This window comes from Dendrobates tinctorius, unplaced genomic scaffold (genome assembly GCF_039654945.1).
Source record: "Dendrobates tinctorius isolate UK_male_01 unplaced genomic scaffold, ASM3965494v1 ptg000208l, whole genome shotgun sequence".
NCBI classification, from domain to species: Eukaryota; Metazoa; Chordata; class Amphibia; order Anura; family Dendrobatidae; genus Dendrobates; species Dendrobates tinctorius.
In genome coordinates, this window is record NW_027361875.1 from 1,023,630 (window position 1) to 1,045,091 (window position 21,462).

At 41.6% G+C, this 21,462-nt stretch overlaps 1 protein-coding gene across 2 annotated transcripts in view; it reads left to right on the plus strand.

The window, feature by feature from the left end:
* The window catches only part of COX16 (cytochrome c oxidase assembly factor COX16), a 122,450-nt gene extending 110,729 nt beyond the window's left edge, over window positions 1-11,721 (plus strand). For both annotated transcript variants that reach the window (XM_073554153.1, XM_073554154.1), the window contains exon 4: window positions 11,366-11,721. In XM_073554153.1, the coding sequence (XP_073410254.1) occupies window positions 11,366-11,479 (114 nt within the window). In that variant the 3' untranslated portion in view covers window positions 11,480-11,721. The remainder of the gene's footprint in view (window positions 1-11,365) is intronic.
* The last annotated feature ends 9,741 nt before the right edge of the window (window positions 11,722-21,462 follow it).

Below are 21,462 nucleotides of genomic sequence, written 5' to 3' on the forward strand. Positions count from 1 at the left end.
TCTGACGCCAGGCCTCTCTTAAAGGGATTCCCGGTATGGAAGTTAGGACCGTTCCACTCAGCGCTCTGATTCTGACGCCAGGCCTCTCTTAAAGGGATTCCCGGTATGGAAGTTAGGACCGTTCCACTCAGCGCTCTGATTCTGACCCCAGGCTGATGGGATGATGTTGGATATTAGGGGTAGTAGTCCGGCGGCTCTGGCTGACGGGATGATGTGGGATATTAGGGGTAGTAGTCCAGTGGCTCTGGCTGACGGGATGATGTAGGATATTAGGGGTAGTAATCCGGTGGCTCTGGCTGACGGGATGATGTGGGATATTAGGGGTAGTAGTCCGGTAGCTCTGGCTGACGGGATGATGTGGGATATTATAGTGAATGTGGCTATGCGGAGTGGGCGAGGCTATACACTCAACTTTATAATCATTATAATTTGTTACGACTAACCGTAGTTAGTTACTATGCCCGGGCAGCGCCGGGCTCTTCAGCTAGTAATAAATAATAATGTTGCTGATTTCACCTATGGTCAGGGGTGAGATCCGCAGAGTAGATCCACAACAGGCAGTGGTTTTATTTGCTAAAATCTCATCCACATGCTTGCTACTGTATATCACTATATCTGATTTTCTGTCCTGTGTATCCTTAAAACTTAAATGTAACAGAAATTCTGTGAATTTTTCCAGGTAAGTGGTTGAGGTTGAGATTTTGCCGCAGTTTTGTGTTTTTTTTAAAAAAAGTGATATATTGGGGTAGTTTACCGTGAACCTGTTATCTCCCAGAAATGCTATATACCTAGATGTATAGTGGTAATTGACTTTGTGAAGAATTGAGGACCTCCAAACTAACTTGCGTTATTCAAAATTCCAGCCAAAATTTATTTACGGTATTTTTTTTTTTGTGTATAGAAGTGTAACTTCAAAATAAGCTGAGTATGTGGAACACTATTTCTGATCTTTATATGGCATCTCTCATGCATGTTTCACCTGTTTTCTCATCTGTAGGTTCTATCTCAAATTTTTAGTTGTCTCTGATCTAGTGGGTGGAGATTAGCTGCTATAATGTTTTCTACCGACAGCACACAGAAAGATTCCTGTTTTTTCTCTGTGTAGCAAGTGTCCAGAAGCAAAAGGATATTATATAGAAGTACTGAGCTGTGTGGCTGTGAATTCAGCACTGTAAAGGGGTATAACAGACTTTTGCTGCTTCATGCAACTGTCTGCTAGGCACGGTGCTTCAAGATTGCTTGATATACAATCCCCTTCATGTGTTGTGGCTGTCGAACAGCTGTGAGACACGTAGCGGTGGGGACTCGAACATATTTTTCGAGCATGCCGAAGTCACTCAGCACACGTGTGTGCTCGGATAACACCTTATCCGAGCATGTTTGCTGATCACCGCTCCTCACCCCCTCCTTCCTGAACCACTCTCTATGCAATCCATCTTACTTTTGACAAAGACAGATTTGAGCTGTTTTTTAGGTTGGATGATAAGTTTAGGAGACCTGAAATGATGGGAAGTGGCTCATAAATGGAGAAAGAGTCAGATTTCTCTGAACAGATATACTATAAGTTTCTTATTATTCGCCTGTACTATTGACTTATGCTAAGTTTGTTGAAACTGACTATTTTAGGACTTGTGAATGATGTTCTTGCAGTCTGACTTATGCAATATTTATTATGCATACAGAGCATTCAGAATATTGGTGCGAGTGCATTCATATTGCAGTTAGCAATCTTTAGCTGCAGCCTCATCTGTTTGGATCACAAATTCTGTAGTCACAAGAGATTTGTGAGACATTTACCTGTTTCTTCAACTCGCTCTCGTATTCCTAGCACACAAACACGCTCATTGGAGACACCATTTGTCTGAGCCATCATCACTCTTTCTATCTGCTGTGCTAAGACTAATGAAGATGATTTGTTCCTGGGCTGAGGACATGTAAAACAGATTGTAAGGTATGTACAGTTTGTCACCTAAGGCCCAAGACGAAGTAGGACGTTTAGGCTGGTTTTTAAAGGTTCTCTTTTTTTTTTTGTCTGCATTTTGATTTGATCTAGAATAATTGGTTGAGTGTCCAAGAAACCTTCACCTAAGGTCAAAATGTGGAGGTGTTAGCTCCTCCATACTTGGCTCTGTAAACCCCTGCTGGTCTGCTTGAGATCAACACCTGGCAAAGGTGAAAAGCTAGTCCTGCAGCCAGCACTATATATTTCATTTGTGTTCTTTCAACAAGGATAAAATGTAAACTCTTCAGCTGATCAACTGGTGATTCGATGCAGCATTTGGATAATGCATCCACCAGCAGTACGGAAAAGTGGTGCTGGTTTTTTGTGGATATGGTGGGAGGGAAGGCTCACCTCTGTGGGCCCATTAAAAAAATGTCCAGTAATGACCTGGGACAGCAGCGTAGCAGCAGTGTTATAACTTTGAATGGGGGGAGATGATGCTCATTATGTTGATTTAGAGCAAGTATCTGGAAACAAAAAGTGACACATGGACAACCCATTTAATGTGATCATGCACCTTACATAACTCATATTTGGCTTGCCACTTATCCTGCAAATATCACCCTATACATGCATGTTCGATTGGAAAAATATGCATGTGTTCTGAACGGGAAGAGCAGAATAAGCTGCTCTAAACAAAAGTATTGGGCTTTGAAATTTAACGATCCGTCTTTCATCTGACGTAATCTTCAGGCTAAGGTTGTACAAGCGGAAATTTTTTCATCCGAGAGAATCGGGAGGTCAGAGTGTTTAAAAAAAAAAAGAAAAAAAATCTCCATCTTCTTCATTCTGTCAGTCTGTGGAAACCAGACTGCACTTAGATATCATCATCATTGATTTGCATGGCCGAGTGCAATCCAATTGCAATTTGTTCCTCGGACAGACTGTGTCTTCGTCAGACCAATACTGGTTAGATGGCTTGTCAGTCATGTTGAAATGGGTGGGAACCAATAATATGTTGTGTGTTGGGGGGTGCATAAGGTAGCAAAGTATTGAGAATAAATCCAAATACGATTTCATCAGTAAAGTTCTTTCTATATAATATATTTCACTTCAGATATTATTTACCTTTTTAAAAGCTTTTTGGTTCCTCTTTATTTTATCCATTAGATAGGTAAGACACTTGAAAGCTTCGGCTGTCTGTTCTGATCTTTTGCATTTTTTCGTAATGATCTCAATCCATTTAGGCTTTTTAAATCCAACGCTTTGTATGATTTCTTTCACTAGTCAAATAGGCAGCTGGTGGTTTTTGACTTTATTTTGAGATATGTTTTGTCTCTGAACACTTTGTAAATGTAATACTTTGCCAGTCCAGAATAAAAGCAATGAATATAATAATGCAATGTTAAGGGCCTGTCACACTAAGAGATATCGCTAGCAATATCGCTATAACTTGTGACATTATAGTGATATTGCTAGCGATATCGCTGTGTCTGATACTTACCTCCGACCCGCTCCCCCGCTGGTTATCGCTGATCGCGCGAGAACGTCCAGGACTGTTTCTCGTCGTCAGCTTCCTGCGGCGCTTCCTGTGGAGAGACGAGCGACGCGTGGAGCCGGGCGGGAGGACGCAGGATCGCCTGGTGTGACAGGTAAGTAGCGACCCCCGTCCCCAGCGATGTCGCTGGTGAGACTTACCTGTGTGGCAGCTCACTAGCGACCACTTAGCGATGTACCAGCGATCCTGACTGCGTCATATCGCTGGTCGGGATCGCTGGTACATCGCTAAGTGTGACAGTACCTTTACAACAGGCCAAAAATGTATGTACTGATGAAAAAATATGTTCTAAGTGTCAAAGATAACCTTACATAGCTCTTATTCTTAGCTCATCTGATGTCATTTTACATAAGCTAAAAATGACCAGCGTCTGGATGCAAAGACTGGTTTTATGAATAGGTTTATAGCATATACAGTACAGACCAAAAGTTTGGACACATCTTCTCATTCAAAGAGTTTTCTTTATTTTCATGACTATGAAAATTGTAGATTCACTCTGAAGGCATCAAAACTATGAATTAACACATGTGAAATTATATCATTAACAAAAAAGTGTGACACAACTGAAAATATGTCTTATATTCTAGGTTCTTCAAAGTAGCCACCTTTTGCTTTGATTACTGCTTTGCACACTCTTGGCATTCTCTTGAGCTTCAAGAGGTTGTCTCCGGAAATGGTCTTCCAACTGTCTTGAAGGAGTTTCCAGAGATACTTAGCACTTGTTGGCCCTTTTGCCTTCACTCTGCGGTCCAGCTCACCCCAAACCATCTCGATTGGGTTCAGGTCTGGTGACTGTGGAGGCCAGGTCATCGGGCGTAGCACCGCATCACTCTTCTTCTTGGTCAAATAGCCCTTACACAGCCTGGAGGTGTGTTTGGGGTCATTGTCCTGTTGAAAAATAAATGATGGTTCAACTAAACGCAAACCGGATGGAATAGCATGCCGCTGCAAGATGCTGTGGTAGCCATGCTGGTTCAGTATGCCTTAAATTTTGAATAAATCCCCAACAGTGTCACCAGCAAAGCACCCCCACACCATCACACCTCCTCCTCCATGCTTCACGGTGGGAACCAGGCATGTAGAGTCCATCCGTTCACCTTTTCTGCGTTGCACAAAGACACGGTGGTTGGAACCAAAGATCTCAAATTTGGACTCATCAGACCAAAGCATAGATGAACTTATCCTCTGCAGCAGAGGTGACTCTTGGTCTTCCTTTCCTGGGGCGGTCCTCATGTGAGCCAGTTCCTGGGGCCAACACTGAACAGCTGAAACAGTCTCAGTGGAAAGCTCCAGGAGCTTCAACTGAACAGTTTTAACACTTACACTGCTAGCAAAAAAAGAAACCTGCACTGTTTAATACAATGGTGAAGTGTTTGGAACCAGTCCAGGAGTACGTGAAACCAGATGCCGCAGTCTTGTGGGCCCTCTCTATCCTGGTATCCCCATGACGGTACCTCATTTTCTAAGAGGGACCTCAAGAACCTCCAGGGCGGATTTATCAGGGTGTGCCACATGAAAAAAAATGTATTAACCTGACCGCATGGATGTGCGATGCTGGTACCCACATTCTCTCTTCAGGACTGTAACCCTTGTACACCAGACACTGAAGAGATCGACGAGCTTAGGGGAGAATCAATAATCTATGCAATCTGAAATTCCAAACTCCATCAACAATCAGGTTCAGAGGAGCTATTGTATTTTTTTGAGTAGAGATCGGTGAAACACATTATGAATCCTAAAACTGAGCCTCTACAACAGCCCTCTCCAGATCATAGTAACATAGTAATTAAGGTTGAAGGAAGACTTTAAAGGGAGTCTGTCACCCCATTTTTGAGCTATCAGCCATAATCTAACGTGTTTTTCTTATCTTTCAGGTTTCATTGGGGACTTATCTACAGCATTACAGAATGCTGTAGATAAGCCCCTGATGGCGGTGCCGGCAGCTGATAGGGCTAAAATGGGGTGACAGATTCCTTTTAAGTCCATCTAGTTCAACCGATATCCTATCCTAACCTGCCCTAACATGTTGATCCAGAAGAAGGCAAAAAAAAAACCATGTGGAAATCAGTAAGCTTCAAATTGGGGGAAAAAATTCCTTCCTGACTCCACATACGGCAATCAGACGAGCTCCCTGGATCAACACAGTATCAAGGAATCTAGTGTATATAACCTGTAATATTATACTTTTCAAGAAAAGCATCTACTCCCTTCTTAAATTTTAGTAGGGAATCACTCATTACATCATCATGTGGCAGCGAGTTCCATAGTCTCACTGCTCTTACAGTAAAGAATCTGCGTCTGTGATTATGCTTAAACCTTCTTTCCTCCAGACGTAGAAGATGCCCCCTTGTCCCCGTCACAGGTCTAAGAGTAAAAAGATCACTAGAAAGGTCTTTGTACTGTCCCCTCATATATTTATTATTTATACATTGGGATAAGATCACCCGGGCCCTAAGCCTTTGTTTTTCCAAACTAAATAACCCCAAGTGTAATAACCTGTCTTGGAATTGCAGACCCCCCAGTTCTCTAATAACCTTGGTCGCTCTTCTTTGCACCCGCTCCAGTTCAGCTAGGTCTTTCTTATTCACTGGAGACCAGAACTGTGCACAGTATTCTAAGTGTGATCGCACTAGTGACTTATATAGAGGTAAAATGATGCTCTCCTCATGAGCATCTATGCCTCTTTTAATGCATCCCATTATATTATTTGCCTTTGCAGCAGCTACCTGACACATGCCACTAAATGTGAGTTTGTTGTCCACTCATACACCCAGGTCTTTTTCAGTGACAGTTTTGCCCAGTGTTTTACAATTAAGCACATAATTATACATCTTGTTAGTGCATGACCTTACATTTATCTCCATTAAAGCTCATTTGCCGTTTATCAGCCCAAGCTTCTAGTTTACATAAATCCTCCTGTTATATAAAATTGTCCTCCTCTGTATTGATTACCCTGCAGAGTTTAATGTCATCTGCAAATATTGAAATTCTACTGTGTATGCCCCCTACAAGGTCATCAATAAATATGTGGAAAAGAAGAGGGCCCAATTCTTACCCCTGTGGTACCCCACTGCTAACCGTGACCCCGTCCGAGTGTGCTCCATTGATAATCACCCTTTGTTTCCTATCCCTGAGCCAGCTCTTAACCCACTTACACATATTTTCCCCTATCCCCATTGTTCTCATTTTATGTATCAACCTTTTGTGTGGCACTGTATCAAAAGTTTTTGAAAAGTCCATGTACACCACGACCACTGCATTTCCTTTTTCCAGTCCGGAACTTACCTCTTCATAAAAGCTTATCAGATTAGTCTGATAGGAATGGTCCCTCGTAAACACATGCTGATATTGGGTCATGAGGTTATTCTTCTTCAGATACTCCAGTATAGCATCTCTTAGAAAACCCTCCAGGATTTTACCAACAGTTGAGGTTAAGCTCACTGGCCTATAATTTCCAAGTTCAGTTTTTTCCCCTTTTTGAATATTGGCACCACATTTACTATACGCAAGTCCTGTGGTACAGACCCTGTTATTATGGAATCTTTAAAGATTAAGAATAACGGTCTATCTATGACTGTACTTAATTCCTGCAGTACTCGGAAGTGTATCCCATCCGGGCCCGGGGATTTTAGTGATTTTTAGATGCCGCCGTACTTCCTGCTGGGTTAGAACATATAGTTGCAATAACTATCTCTTTCCGTAATATAGGAACCAATTCATAATTATCTCCACCACCAGGAAAATGGGGTGTTCTTATTCCCCGACATGTACGTCACCAAAAAGTTGAATCTGGCGAAGAACAATGATCACCTTGCCTGTCTAGGTGTCAGATGCTTGGCAGATTCCAAATTTAAAAGATTTTTATGATCAACAATTACCATGACCAGATGTACTTTCCCCTCCAAAAAATGTTCCCACTCTTCAAAAACTCACATTGCCAAGAGTTCCCCATTACCAATGTCATAATTTTTCTCAGTGGACTGGACCAGTTTTTTTTTTTTTTTTAAAATATGCACACAGAGGCCATTTATTTGGAGATGTACCCTGCGACAAAACGGCCTCCGCTTCAGACGCGTCAACCTCTACAATAAATGGCTGAGTGACATGAGGCTGTATGAGAATTGGCGTATAAGCAAAAACATTTCATTAAAGTATCAAATGCCTCCGGGGCTGGACTTGACCATTTGGAAAAGTATGTCCCTTTCCTGTCAGTCAGATGTTTGGCCAGTATGGAAAAGTTTTTAATGTACTTACGGTAGTAGTTGGCGAAACCTAAAAACCTTTGTAAAGCCTTGAAGTCCTCAGGACGATCTCATTTGAATAACACCTGCACTTTAGCCAGATCCATGTGAAAACCAGTGGACGATAAGTAATAACTCAGAAAGGGATCTCCTGAACAGAGAACATACATTTCTCTGGTTTGACAAATTTGTCTGAGTATATGTAAGACCTGATATGACTCGAGGTCAGGCGAATAAATCAATGTCATCAAGATAGGTCACAACAACTCTACCTGCCAGGTGACTAAAGATGTCATTTACAAAGGGATGAAAGACAATGGGAGCATTAGTCAACCCAAATAGCAACATAAGGTTTTCATGGTGTCCCTCAGATTTATTTAAGGCTGGCTTCCACTCATCCCCTTCCTTAATACGAATGAGATTAGTTCCCCCCCCCCCCCAGATGCAGTTTAGAAAACCATTTTGCTCCAACAATCTGGTTAAAGGGGTCCAAAATGAGAAGGCGAGGATTTGGATCCTAAACCGTGATTCAATTAAATTTTCGGAAATGTAGGCAGGCCGTATACCCCCCCATATTTCCATATTATTATTTTTTTTTTTTTTTTTGTAAAGAAAAACCCACTGCAGAGGGAGATGATGAGGGTCTGGTATGACACTTTACCAGACTTTCTGTGATTATAGTCCTTCATGTCCTGGGCAGAAGCAGGATGAAGACACTGCCCATAGAAGGGAGGATAAGGTACCCATAACGGTTCGAGTGAATGGTGCATGCGTGATATTACGGAGCTGCAAGTGCACATCACAGGGCAATGTGATGTGCATGGGAGGGGGGGTTAGTATTGTAATGAAGAGGGGAGGCAGGGATTTCTTCCATATACCGCATGTCCCGGTGCCTGGAAGAAATCATTAACATAAAAGATTAAAAGTGTATTTCTCAACATCTAGACAATAGCAATAGTTAAAAAAAAAAAAATCTGATTTTAGCAAAAATTTTCTTTGACACCTCCAGCTGTTTAAAGGGGTTTTCCCACGAACACCACAATTGGATGTGTTTAAATAAAATGTTCCTGTGCTGAGATAATCTTATAAATGTGCCCCTGCTGTGTACTGTGTAATGGCTGTGTCTGACCATACAGGAACATGGTCTGATCAGACCACAGCTCCTGGGCAGGGGAGGAAGCAAAAGAGAGGAAACAGACAGCACAGCATGGGATAGTAAAGGATTTTTTTCTTTGAAATAAAACTTTGTTTAAAAACAGGCTGGGAAATGTTTTGCCTCATAAAAGAAAAAAAAAATCACCTGCTGTAATGTCTGTATAGTCTGTTTTGTTTCCTCCCCTGCCCAGGAGCTGTGGTATGATCAGACCATGTTCTTGTACTGTCAGACACGGCCTTTACGCAGTACACAGCAGGGAAACATTTATAAGATCCTATTGTGGACCTTATTTTCATTACAAGATCTAGTGCACAATATTAACTTTTGTTATGCTCTGCCAATCCTTCATCTAATGTACCCCTTTAATCAATGTCACATTTAAACCCCACCAATTAATGTAAAAGAGGTCTCTTCTGCTCCAGTCGGACAAACTGTGGACACTGCAGCTAATCAGAGGCCGCTGATTGGCTGCAGTGTTCATGCGCTCATGCGATACCCTGCTGGATGTTTATACCAGCAGACCGAGCGACACAACACTGACTGCAGAGAACTGGACTGGTCTAGGAGGTTAGTTTCAATTTTTCTCCTCTCCATGGGCTCTTTCGTAAAGTTCTTGTCCAGTAGTGGACAACCTTTTCATACAATACATGTTGTTTTCAGTTCTAAAATGTTTTCTTCTCCATTTGATCTTTCTGGCATAATACTTAATTTTGGGAGTGCACTCTGGCAGCAGGAAAATGTATTTCTAGATACATGAACTCTGTGCACCTTGGAGAATGACAAAAACATGACAGCACCTCATAGAGCAACAAAAAGAATGGAAATGAGATGCTTACGTGAAATTACATCATCTATAGGTTCTGTAGTGGAGGCACAACTCACATGTAAATAGTGTGAAGCTGAAGAGTCATCCTGGGCATTATCCCAAAGTTCAGGATCGGTGTTTTACTTCATGAAAGAGCTAGAACTGGCCTGAAACGCGTTGATTGTGCACAATTGGGGTGCAATTGTATCCCAATAAATGTATGTGTTCAATATTCACTCTGTCAAATATATAAACTGTTACGCAGATCCATATGTCCCCAGAGATCCCTGAAATTCTAAGTCTGACACTTTATTGCGACTGCTCCACAGATTTCCAGTCATTTTTTGGTATCTCTCATGCTAGCCAGTGCCATCTATTACTTAGTAACTAAAATAATTACAAAGTCTGGTGTGAAGAAGAGAGACCCATGAGCCTGACAGCATTCCCATTAAGAGGTTGGGCACGACCCAAAAAGTGTTGATGTGGAAGTGACTGAGCAGAGTCCTATGATAATTGGCTTCCAAATTGGATGAATTGCAGTCAGTTGTTTTCCACTGGGACCCCCCTGACATCTCTGTGTAGACGTTCTAGGTTTATATGCCACCGCTGTCATCCTTTTAATTCCGGTTCCTATTTTATCTGCTCAAAGTGGCAGACTGTCTTCCTATAGGACTTCAGATCCTGATGAAGAATTTTCAGTCCCTTTGTGTCAAGGAAAACAATTTTTCATAGCTACTCCATATAGTTTAATGTTCTTTTTGCCCAGTGATGGTTTTAAAATGCAGGTTAAAATGTGTCTGCTGGTGTCTTTGTATATATAATATATGCTGCCGAGCTGTGGGGCGCACTATTAACGCCGCCGCTTTGTCTGAACCTTGCAAATACAGACACATATTCTATCCCTCATACTTCCTAAGGCAGTGAGTTATTTGTCATCCGGGGAACAGGATGGCATAAGTCCTAGTCTTGCACAATTTGCTGAGAACAATTATTGATCCTATCATTGAGGAATAAAATAGGCATGTACTCCGTCTAATGGTTATGCTCATAATGCCATCTTCACAATATCCCTCAATGATCCAGCAATATAGAATCATACTACCAGAGTATCAGTAGTACTAACTCCAAAGTGACACTCACTACCACCAACCAATAAGGTATAGACTAACCTTCTCCGGTGTCACTCTTTGTAGGATAACTTTTGCTAGTTCATGGCAGGCCTTGGACAACTTATTTGCCAAAATGCTGCCCTTCTGCCTCCGAAATGAAAGTGGCCACCTCCTCTCGATGACAGTGCACTTTATATTGCAAGTAGCCTACATTATTGTGAGTAACAACCATAATGGGAGCTGTTTCCATTGCTAACACGCAGTGTAATGTGGGCTGTCATGTGGGTGTTCCTCCATAATAGGGATTCCTTTCCTTATTGATGTGTTCTAAATATGTAAAATCTGCTTGAGTTTTATTTTTCCGCTAAAGGAGATGTAATAAGATAACATTGATAGGCGACTATGGCCTAATGGCCCCTATTGACTTTGCATAGCTGTAATTACTCATCTACTTGGTAAGGCGGTAATGTTCTGAATCCTATTAATGTTTTGTTTTGTGCCATATCATCCCTTCCTGTACATCACAGATTGTTTTTATGTTATGTCTTCTGTAGAAATTGAAGGAGAAGTCTTTTGACGAATGGGAAAACATCCGAGGGCCTCGTCCATGGGAAGACTCTAAATCATACCAAGACCACCAGAGGTTGAGCATCACCAAAGAGACCTAAACCATAATGGATTCCAAAAGGAGGGTGGGACTTGATAGATCTAGGACAGAACTTTGAATGTTTTCCATTTCATGCACACTCATGTTTTTTGGCGTCCCCCACGCTTCCAACAACAAACATGCTCCGACTGTCCCCCAAAATATATTCTGCCAGGTGGACCTTGATAAAGCGCGGACCCCGAATATGATTTTGTGATGGTTTTCAGAGACTTTCTCTGGTTAAGATTAAACAGTTTTTATGCATTCCTGCTCGTCAAGTGCCTTTTTCTGATTTCTGTTCATGATTGCAGCAAACAGAATATTAAATCTTCCACATAGGACCAGTCCTAGAAATTGATTTCTGTACAGAATTGTATACATTCAGAATGGGAACCAGTCAGGGACCAGATGAAAGCGGCTTCCTATGTGAAATAAGCATTGAATATCTATGCTCTACCAGTCTTTAATGGAGGTTATGTAACATAAGTATTCCAGTGAAGCACAACCTACCTGACAAAAGGGACAGTAATGAATATTAGCTCATATCTGTAGGCTTGAGGTTAGGAAGGTACTTGATGCAATTCAGGTAGGACAGTTTATCACCCTTCCTTTTTGGATCCAGTTTTCATTTTTTTTTCCTCTCCAATATCCGAGAATGATAACTTTATATCATTATATGCATATCGCATACATGCGGTCAACTCGGTCTTGCCACCATCATCGGAGAATTCTCAGTGTGCACTGTGTACGACATGAGGATTCACAAGTCTGCTGTCACATACAGACTTTGCTGATAAGCCCGGACAACCCTTTTAACTCTACAGAATTATGGTTGGTAATGGCTCTTAGTCCCTTCAGCATTAACCATTTCCGGTCATTCTTGTTTTTTTTTTACTGAGTGCACCTTCATTTATTGAAGATTCAAAGGAGTCATCCAGCCATATGATATTGAAGACCTCTCCTAAGGCTAGGGTCACACAACTGATTTTTCTCTCATCCGAGAAAATCCATCTGATTGAGCTAATCGCGCTCTGATCAGATTGAGTGTGATCCAGAAGTGGTGAATGAAAAAAAACAAAAACAAATCTCCATTCACTGTGTATGTGAAAATCAGACTGCACTTGGATGTCATCCGAGTGCAGTCCGATTTTCAAAGGACCCATAAACATGAATGGCTGAGTTTGTTCCAGTTATCAGAGGCAAATCGTACTTGCTGCAATGATTTTTAGGACCAGCTCGGTCCTTGGGAAAAAAATCAAACATGCACAGGCCCATAGAATAACATCAGTTACGAGTGTTATCCATCAAAGAGATGGATATCACTCATTCATTTTTACGGACGCCTGCCCGAGGCCTTAAGATAGATCCTAAAGATCAGATCGGTGGGGGTCCGCCACCTCCAGTGATCGGCTGTTGCCAGCATTGGTGGTGGCCCGTGCAGACATTGAATGGAGCTGCGCTACACAGCACTGATCAATGTGTGGCTGCTGCTGTGGAGTACTGCAGATACAAGAAAATTGGAGCTGGTCTGCAGTACTTGGCAGTGGTCCATGTTATAACACAGAAAAACTAGCCCATAATATTCCCAGGAATATTCAGTGATGTGAGGTAAGTGGTCTATACGTGTATACTCCATTGGCACCGTGGACGGCAGTCAGTAAGCCGAGCAGGAATTTGTGCCTATACTGATTAGATGCCTCTGTGCATGTGCTGATATTTGATTGTATTAAATCTTGTAGCCGCTGTGCTATTGCATTTTGTCCACAAGGGATTTATCTGCCAGCAATGAATGGATTTAAAACCCCATTCACTTGCGTTATCCAAAGTCAAATGACATATGGAAAGCATTTAGTACAGAAGTTTCCTAGCTGGCAGTGTATCTTTAATATATTCCTGGCATACTATTGTCCTGTGTTCAGAAAGCAAGGATTAAATCCGGAGTAAATGAGCATTTGTTCAGCAGGACAGAATGAGATTCTGTGCCTTTCTGAGCATCAGCGCAACAGCTGTCCTCGAATAAAGTATTTATTACAGATATTGTTTTTTTTCTTTTCAGGACTTTTGTCCCTTTAAAACTATGACTTATAAAATGACCTAATTAACCCTTTCCTACATGACCCATCTGGTACTCCTACCACTGATTTGGCAGCTTTCTGCCTATGCACAGTGTACACTCTGCTTGTGTGGGTGGGGCTATAGCTCAGCATTCAGAGAACCGATAGATCTGCAGCAGATAAAACAGGGATGCTATCAAAATTGAAGCAAGCAGCCCCGCTGGAATCGGGGTCTCTGCCCTTACATCATGCTGCTCACAGATGGTGACCGATTCCCTTTGCAGAAGCAGATTTGTGTGGGAAATGTTTGACATACGAATGTCACCGGGGTTGATCAAATGCTGTTCTTCATCTTCTTAAATGGAGGGGCTTGGCATGTCATCATGCATGTGATGAGACTGACTTTTAAATTTGTTCTGTAGTATAGATTTCAAGTCTCTTCACCCCTTAAGGCTGTGGATGATGAAAATAACAAGACTCCCCTGCACGCTCACTCCCGTGCTCTACTGCTGCTCCCGGTGATTGTTTGCAGGCTGCAGCGGTGACCTCACGATTTGCAGGACACATGACTCTCGATGGGCTCAGCCGATGTAGATGGATAGGCTGCTGAACAGTGATTTGGTTGCAGCAGTCACGTGCGCTATAGTCGTGGCTGCAGCTTGTGAACCATTAACCAAAATCAGTGGCAGAGACCACCTTTAATTCCCCTCCCTTGTTCTAGATTCTGTGTATCACACAAGGTCTTATTTGTAACGTGTTATATTTAGGCTCTTTTGCAAGATTTGTAGTGAAATAACACTTTGCAGTATGTTCATTTTGCACTTGACCCTGAAATAATGTGAATTAAATATTCCAACAGTTGCACATCTCGCCAGTCTCAGAAACAGAACCAAAACTGTCACAAGAATAACAGAATGTCTTCTCGGTGTCTAACACTACGAGTTTTTGTTAAATCTCTCCCTATTTTTATAAGACCTTGCTTACATGATTGCAGATGGAGCAATCTGCCATTGGAGTAATGCATGTTTGGTAACCCTTACTGGCTCTGTAGTGTGCCACAAAGACATGGTTAAATCCTATCAGAAGGGCTGAGGAAGGGGAAGCTTGTTTCCAAAACATGGGTGATAAAATGCAGCCATATTTAGTCTGTGTGAAGCCGGCCTTGTTTCATTAAAGGGGTTGAGCAGAAGCTTTTCAGACTACACGCATTTTTTTTTTTTTTACATCTGGCCAATGCTGAAAACAGCTGATGTGTGGCGAATCCCCACCAATCTAATATTGGGGACTTATTCCAAGGATAGGTCTTCAGCATCATGAAGCCAGTTACCCATAATAATAATACATGCTTTCGACTTTAGGAGATTATTTTTATAATTACAATACTGATGTTTTATCCTTTTAAAAGTTGTCCAGGACTTGGTTTTTGGTTCCATAGTAAAACAAAAAACAGGAAAGTAGTCTCTAACTACCTCCCTGTTTTACTCGCTGCTGGCTTAGAGCACTCACAAACCGCTCCTGCCGGCGATTCAGCTCCTCCATGTCATCAGAGCAGCTGCTGCATTCTATCTATATTTATCACTAATGTGAATGGTCCTGCAAACAACCTGTTTTACAAAAATTGAGGCTACTGCGAAATAACAGCGGTTTTGCAGAAATTGAAGTGTCAGATGAACTTTCAAGTAAAGAAAGAGAGCGAAAAGGCACGCCAACTGTGTTACTCTCCATAAAGGATATAGCGAGCAAAGGCTTGTATATGCTCACCTGCCTGGGTTGTCACCTGGGACAGCTTCGTATTTGCAATAATGAAGGTCTGCTGCTCTGACTGCTGACACCTGCCGCTGGGAAGAAACATATCAAACCAAACAGGAAAAAGAGCGTTGATTCCTGGGCTCTGCCACAGAGTGAAGACAAGGGTGTATGTTCTCTGGATCTTCATTCAGTCATACAACAGGTTTCAAAGTTGGGTTGTCTCATCAGGTATAGTCTATATAGGTATGGAAGAAGAAAGGAAAAGAACCAACCAAAAAAGTCCCAGTACAAAAAATGGTGATTGCAAACAATGCTTTATTGAAACCAGGTGATAAAAGGGGTGACAGAACAATGATAAAAAAGAACCTTAAAACTGTATATAAAAACAGGAACGCACACCCAGGATTATAAAGTCGTCCTGAAAGGAGAACCCGCAGGGCTAGCATAATCATTTGGAGCACATAAAAATAAGCACAGTAAAGTGCATAGCCTGATAGGAACAATTCTAAATATATAGGGAAGAATAACTAGCAAGTGCAATGGGTGATAGTGTAAATCCGTATGAATTAAACAACTGAAGAAAGGTCCATGTACTGTAAATACGGAGGTAACGAGAGAAATATATGCAAGACAGTTCTCATAGTGTAGTATGGACCTATTGTAGTAAATCACCTAGCAGTGGAAGTCATTAGGTAGGTAGTTGGAACAGTGGACTTACACTAGCAGAGGAGCTCCTTCATCGGAGTGGCGTCAACCCCAACGTGCGTTTCAGCTTTCGCCTTCGTCAGAGGATGCAAATAGTTTATATAGCTATATTGTCTATAAACTTAGTGAACTGAGAACAAAAGTTCCATTAAGTAACAAATCTGTACGTTATTCACGGACAATTACATGAATTCATCTACAAACCAAGCAGGAAAAATCTGTGATTCTCTTGTTTTGCCACAGAGTGAAGACAAGAGTGCATGTTCTCTGGATCTTTAGTCATACATACACAAAGCGTTTTGAAGTCGGTTCACGACTTCATTGTGTATATAGATTATATACCTATATAAACTATACCTGATAGAGTTAATCCGACTTCGAAACACGTTGTATGAATGACTAAAGATCCAGAGAATATGCACTCTTGTCTTGCCTTTGTGGCAGCGCCCAGGAATCACAGCTCTTTTACCAGTTTGGTGTTAAGATGAACTCATGGAATTGTCCGTGAATAACATAGAGATATGTGACTTAATGGAACCTCTGTTCTCAGTTCACTTAGTCAATATTGGTTGACAACTCCACACATATATCCCATAATGAACCATCACTTGTCGCTCTGGAATCATGACAGGTTGTGGTTGCTATGGCTGATGATGCCATTGTAGACTGAAGCTCTGAGATTATGGCTGTTAGCAGCACACGTTTAATATTTCTATGTCAACTAACAAAGGACTCGGCATGCTCCTGACACCACAATGAATGACACTTGCTCTCCATACCATTATTCCAGTGATAGAGTTACCAGCATGTAATTATTGATTCGGGTTGCAGGAAGTGAACTCACCCTCACCTGGCCTTTCCATAATTCTTTTCAATGCATGTATATTATTGGTTTATCTCAAAGTTAATATTCTGTAAAAGAGCAAAATCCTGTATTTCAGATCCAAGCTTATTCATAAGGGAAATGTCATTCATGTTACTACCTTCTAAATTATAGTAATTTGGCCTGCTCCAAAGCGCCTTAAAACATAATTGTCTTGTAAATACAGCACTGGTGCAGGCTAGAGACTTTCCAAAGCATGCTTACTTTTAAGTGACCCCATATTACCGTAAAGTTTGGTATCCTGTTTACCCAATGTTGAGAAGAAATGACACGTTTTTGTTTTTTTAAGAATATCCTGAAAAAAGGAGACTATCACGTTAAGACTTAAAGTATAACTATATCATTATAAAGGTGAACGTCAATCTGGGGAGAAGTAATCATGTTGTCTTTTGCTTCGTGAAAAGTGCTCCATTTATGATCCATTATTGGTATCCACAATTGGTCCCATTTACTCCATGATTGTCTCTCCATCAGTGCCACAGCTTCACTTTATCATCCAGTTAATAAAAAACCTAAACCTTGAAATGAATAATAAAAGCAAATTGGAGATAAACTGCTTTGCATGGTTTGTTAGTCTGTAGGGTTTTCCGTATGTTCCTCAAGCAAACAGGTTTGCAGAAATCTTGTGCACAACACAAACCTTAACTTTTTTCTTGATCTCTCTTTAGGAGATGAGGTTTAATAAAGGACGGGTCCTAATATTTCTGGTCTCCAAGTCCAGGTAAAGAAGTGGTGAGGCTCCTGCTGCAGTCATTTGTTTTACAGTTAGATGATACAGTATATTATTGTATAAAGTGATGAATGACTGATTTGCTCATTTCTTGTTAGGCTCGCCAGGTAAAGTGAATTCTCTAAGTCTCTGGTCCAGGTGGACACATGAACCTCAGGTGTGATGCAGCAAGCAGGAAGGCACATGGGCAGCAGAGACTTGGAGCACTGCAAAAATAGTACTAAAGTTTCAATCTCCAGACACATGTGTGTCTTAAAAACCCCTTACCGACATCGGACGTATAATTACGCCGATGTTGGTATCCCTCCCTTTGATGTGGGCTCCAGCGGTGAGCCCACATCTTTCCCCGGACATGTCAGCTGTTTTGAACAGCTGACAGGTGCCCGCGATTGCCGCGGGTGGAATCGTGATACACCAGCGGCTATTAACTAGTTAAATGCATTTAACAAGCGCTTCCGACAAGCACACCGGAAATACGCTCACCACTGACCCGCGTCATGATCGCCGGTCACCGGTGTGTCGGCATGACAAACCGAGGTCTCCTGGAGACATCTATGGTTGTTAGTGCTGGATTGCTATGAGCACCACCCAGTGGTCGGCTCTTATAGCAAGTCAGTAATTCAGCTACGTAGAGGCGATCTGCTCATCGCCTCTATGTAGCTGAGACGATCGAGTTATGCCAGCTTATAAAAATATAAAAAAAAATAAAAGTTCAAATCACCTCCCTTTCTCGCCATTCAAAATAAAACAATAAAAATAAAATCAAACATACACATATTTGGTATCGCCAAGTTCACAATCGCTCGATCTATCAATAGAAAATAAGGATTAACCTGCTCACTAAGCAGTGTAGCAAGAAAACAATCAAAACGCCAGAATTATGGTTTTTTGGTTGCCTCGACGTTGCATTAAAATGTAATAACGGGCAATCAAAAGATCGTATCTGCACCAAAATGGTATTATTAAAAACGTCAGATCTGTGGCCAAAAAATAAGCCTTCACCCAATCCAAGATCACAAAAAATTGAGAAGCTATGGATCTCGGAAAATGGCGCAATTTTTTTTTTTTAGCAAAGTTTGGATTTTTTTTCACCACTTAGCTAAAAAATGAACCTAGACATGTTTGGTGTCTATGAATTCGTAATGTCCTGGAGAATCATAACGGCAGGTCAGTTTTAGCATTTAGTGAACCTAGCAAAAAACACAAACAAAAAAACAAGTGTGGGATTGCACTTTCTTTGCAATTTCGCCGCACTTGGAATTTTTTCCCATTTTCTAGTATCTGACATGGTAAAACCATTAATGTCGTTCAAAAGTACAACTTGTCCCGCAAAAAATAAGCCCTCACATGGCCATATTGACGGAAAAATAAAAAAAGTTATGGCTCTGGGAAGGAGAGCGAAAAACGAAAACGCAAAACTGAAAAAAAGCTCGAAGGGTTAATGGGCCTTAAAAAAGTCTATGTAGATGATGTCACTGATCAAGGCTGGGCCACTTGCAAAACCCTGATGTGGAGCACAACAGAGGGCAGTGAACCCTTGGTGTTGTGAATTCTCTTTCTGAGCTGGTGGTTACTGAAGGTAGTGGAGCTGGTCAGATTGACAGAGGTGTTGCGAGTTCTCTTTCTGGACTCCCTCTGGTGGTTACTGGAGGTAGTGGAGCTGGTCATATTGACAGAGGCTTCCACCTGATAATGATGATGACGATTGTAGATCTGGGGTTTCTGACTGGTGTATTTAAGACAGCTGACTTCCTTCAATCCCTGCTGGTGATTTTCTTAATGTGCCTTCTGAGGTCTGATGTCTCCTGCTCTTTTCCTGCATTGTTCAGGTAAGTGGCTCACTTGCTAATCTTTTGCATTTGATCTGGGTTTGTCTTTCTCTGCTTTGTGCGGGTCAGCTTGCTCCTGCTGGGGCTGTGCTGGATCACCGCCCATATGTTACTGCTTGTGTCAGTTTGTTCTGTCCCCTGTTATATTGGTCTCTTTTTGCTTTGCTTTCAGTATATACCAGAGTGCTGATATAGTGGGGGTCAAAGTCGTGCGACTTCAGTGTTTTTGTGCATCAGACGTGTTTGACTTTTTTGCAGGGTTTTTTGCGTGATTGCAGACAGTGTGTTTCCTGTCCTGTCTAGTCAGTGTGGGCCCCATCATTTGCTCAGTCTATTTTTCTGCCTACGTTTGTGTTTTCATCTTGTCTCACCGACAATATATGTTTGGGGGCTATCTATTCCTTTGGGGTCTGCTCCGGGGCAGTTTAGATTTCTCCTTTCTTGCTTTAGGCTTAGTTAGCTCTCTGGCTGTGCCGAGGCGTCTAGGATCATCGTAGGTACGCTCCACGGCTACTGCTAGTTGTGTGGATAGGATCAGGGGTCTGCAATCTGCTTAGTAACCAACCTCTCTGGTTTTCTGATGGCATAGTGTGGTCCTGCTATCCTCCTCAGTGACCCATTCATAACACCTTGGGAATGAAGCAGAACATGGGATACCCAAGCCAGGTGTGTAACATTTCTTTGTTTTCACAATTTATTTTCAATAGGACACAGAGTCAAACCGGAATGGTGAGATTAAGAAAGAGGACTTATATTTATAAGCATTTTTTGATCCTCAGTATGAAAAAAGTACGATTCTATGATTCTATAAAGAGAAGACTGAGAGGAGACTTAATAGCTGTCTACAAATATCTAAAGGGCTGTCACATTGTAGAAGGTAGCGAATCCTGCTTTGAGCAGGGGGTTGGACCAGATGGCCCAGGAGGTCTCTTCCAACTCTACGATTCTATGATTCTATGATTCTAAGTCATAAACTGGCTGTAAAACTGGCTTATTTAGTGCAACAAATTTTCCTACACAAGACAGGTTATTACACTTGGGGTTATTTAGTTTGGAGAATCAAAGGCTTAAGGGTGATCTTATTACAATGTATAAATATATACGGGGACAATACAAAGACCTTTCTAATGATCTTTTTACTCTTAGACCTGTGACGGGGACAAGGGGGCATCCTCTACGTATGGAGGAAGGAAGGTTTAAGCATAGTCACAGACGCGGATTCTTTACTGTAAGAGCAGTGAGACTATGGAACTCTCTGCCATATGATGTTGTAATGATTGATTCCTTAATAAAATTTAAGAAGGGACTGGATGCCTTTCTTGAAAAGTATAATATTACAGGGTATATACACTAGTTTCCTTAATATTGCGTTGATCCAGGGAGCTAGTCTGATTGCCGTATGTGGAGTCGGGAAGGAATTTTTTTCCCCAATGTGAAGCTTACTGTTTGACACATGGGGTTTTTTGTCTTCCTCTGGATCAACATGTTAGGGCAGGTTAGGACAGGATATGGGTTGAACTAGATGGACTTAAAGTCTCCCTTCCACCTTAATAACTATGTTACTATGTTACACACCGGCTGAGCATGCATATATTCTCAGTAAGGAGAGACACCGCCAGACACCTTCTGCCCGAATCATCTTTCTCTGACTATTTCTCTTCTAGAGAGATTCAGGATGCAACTATACACATCTAGTCCCTTCAAAATCAGCAGGTTTTGCTGAGAAGTGTTTTATGTGTATGGCCACCTTCAAAGTGCATTTACCCTGCAAGATAATCGTGAATGAGTGTTGTTAAAAACATTAATTTCACTATTATCTTGATATGTCCTTGAACTGCCAATCACCAGATGAATGAGCAAAATGCTCCTTCATCGGGTAAAATGATCTTATGTGCAGCACAAAAGATCATTGTTCTTGGCAGTGCATCCGTCCTATGATAAAAGGATTCCTATGGCAGCCAGTTTGACTGGTATACAGTAGATTGCTCAGTGTGCATCGTTAACTTTGTTCTGCCTGTGTAAACAGGCATTCAAACAACCAGGTTTACCGACCGA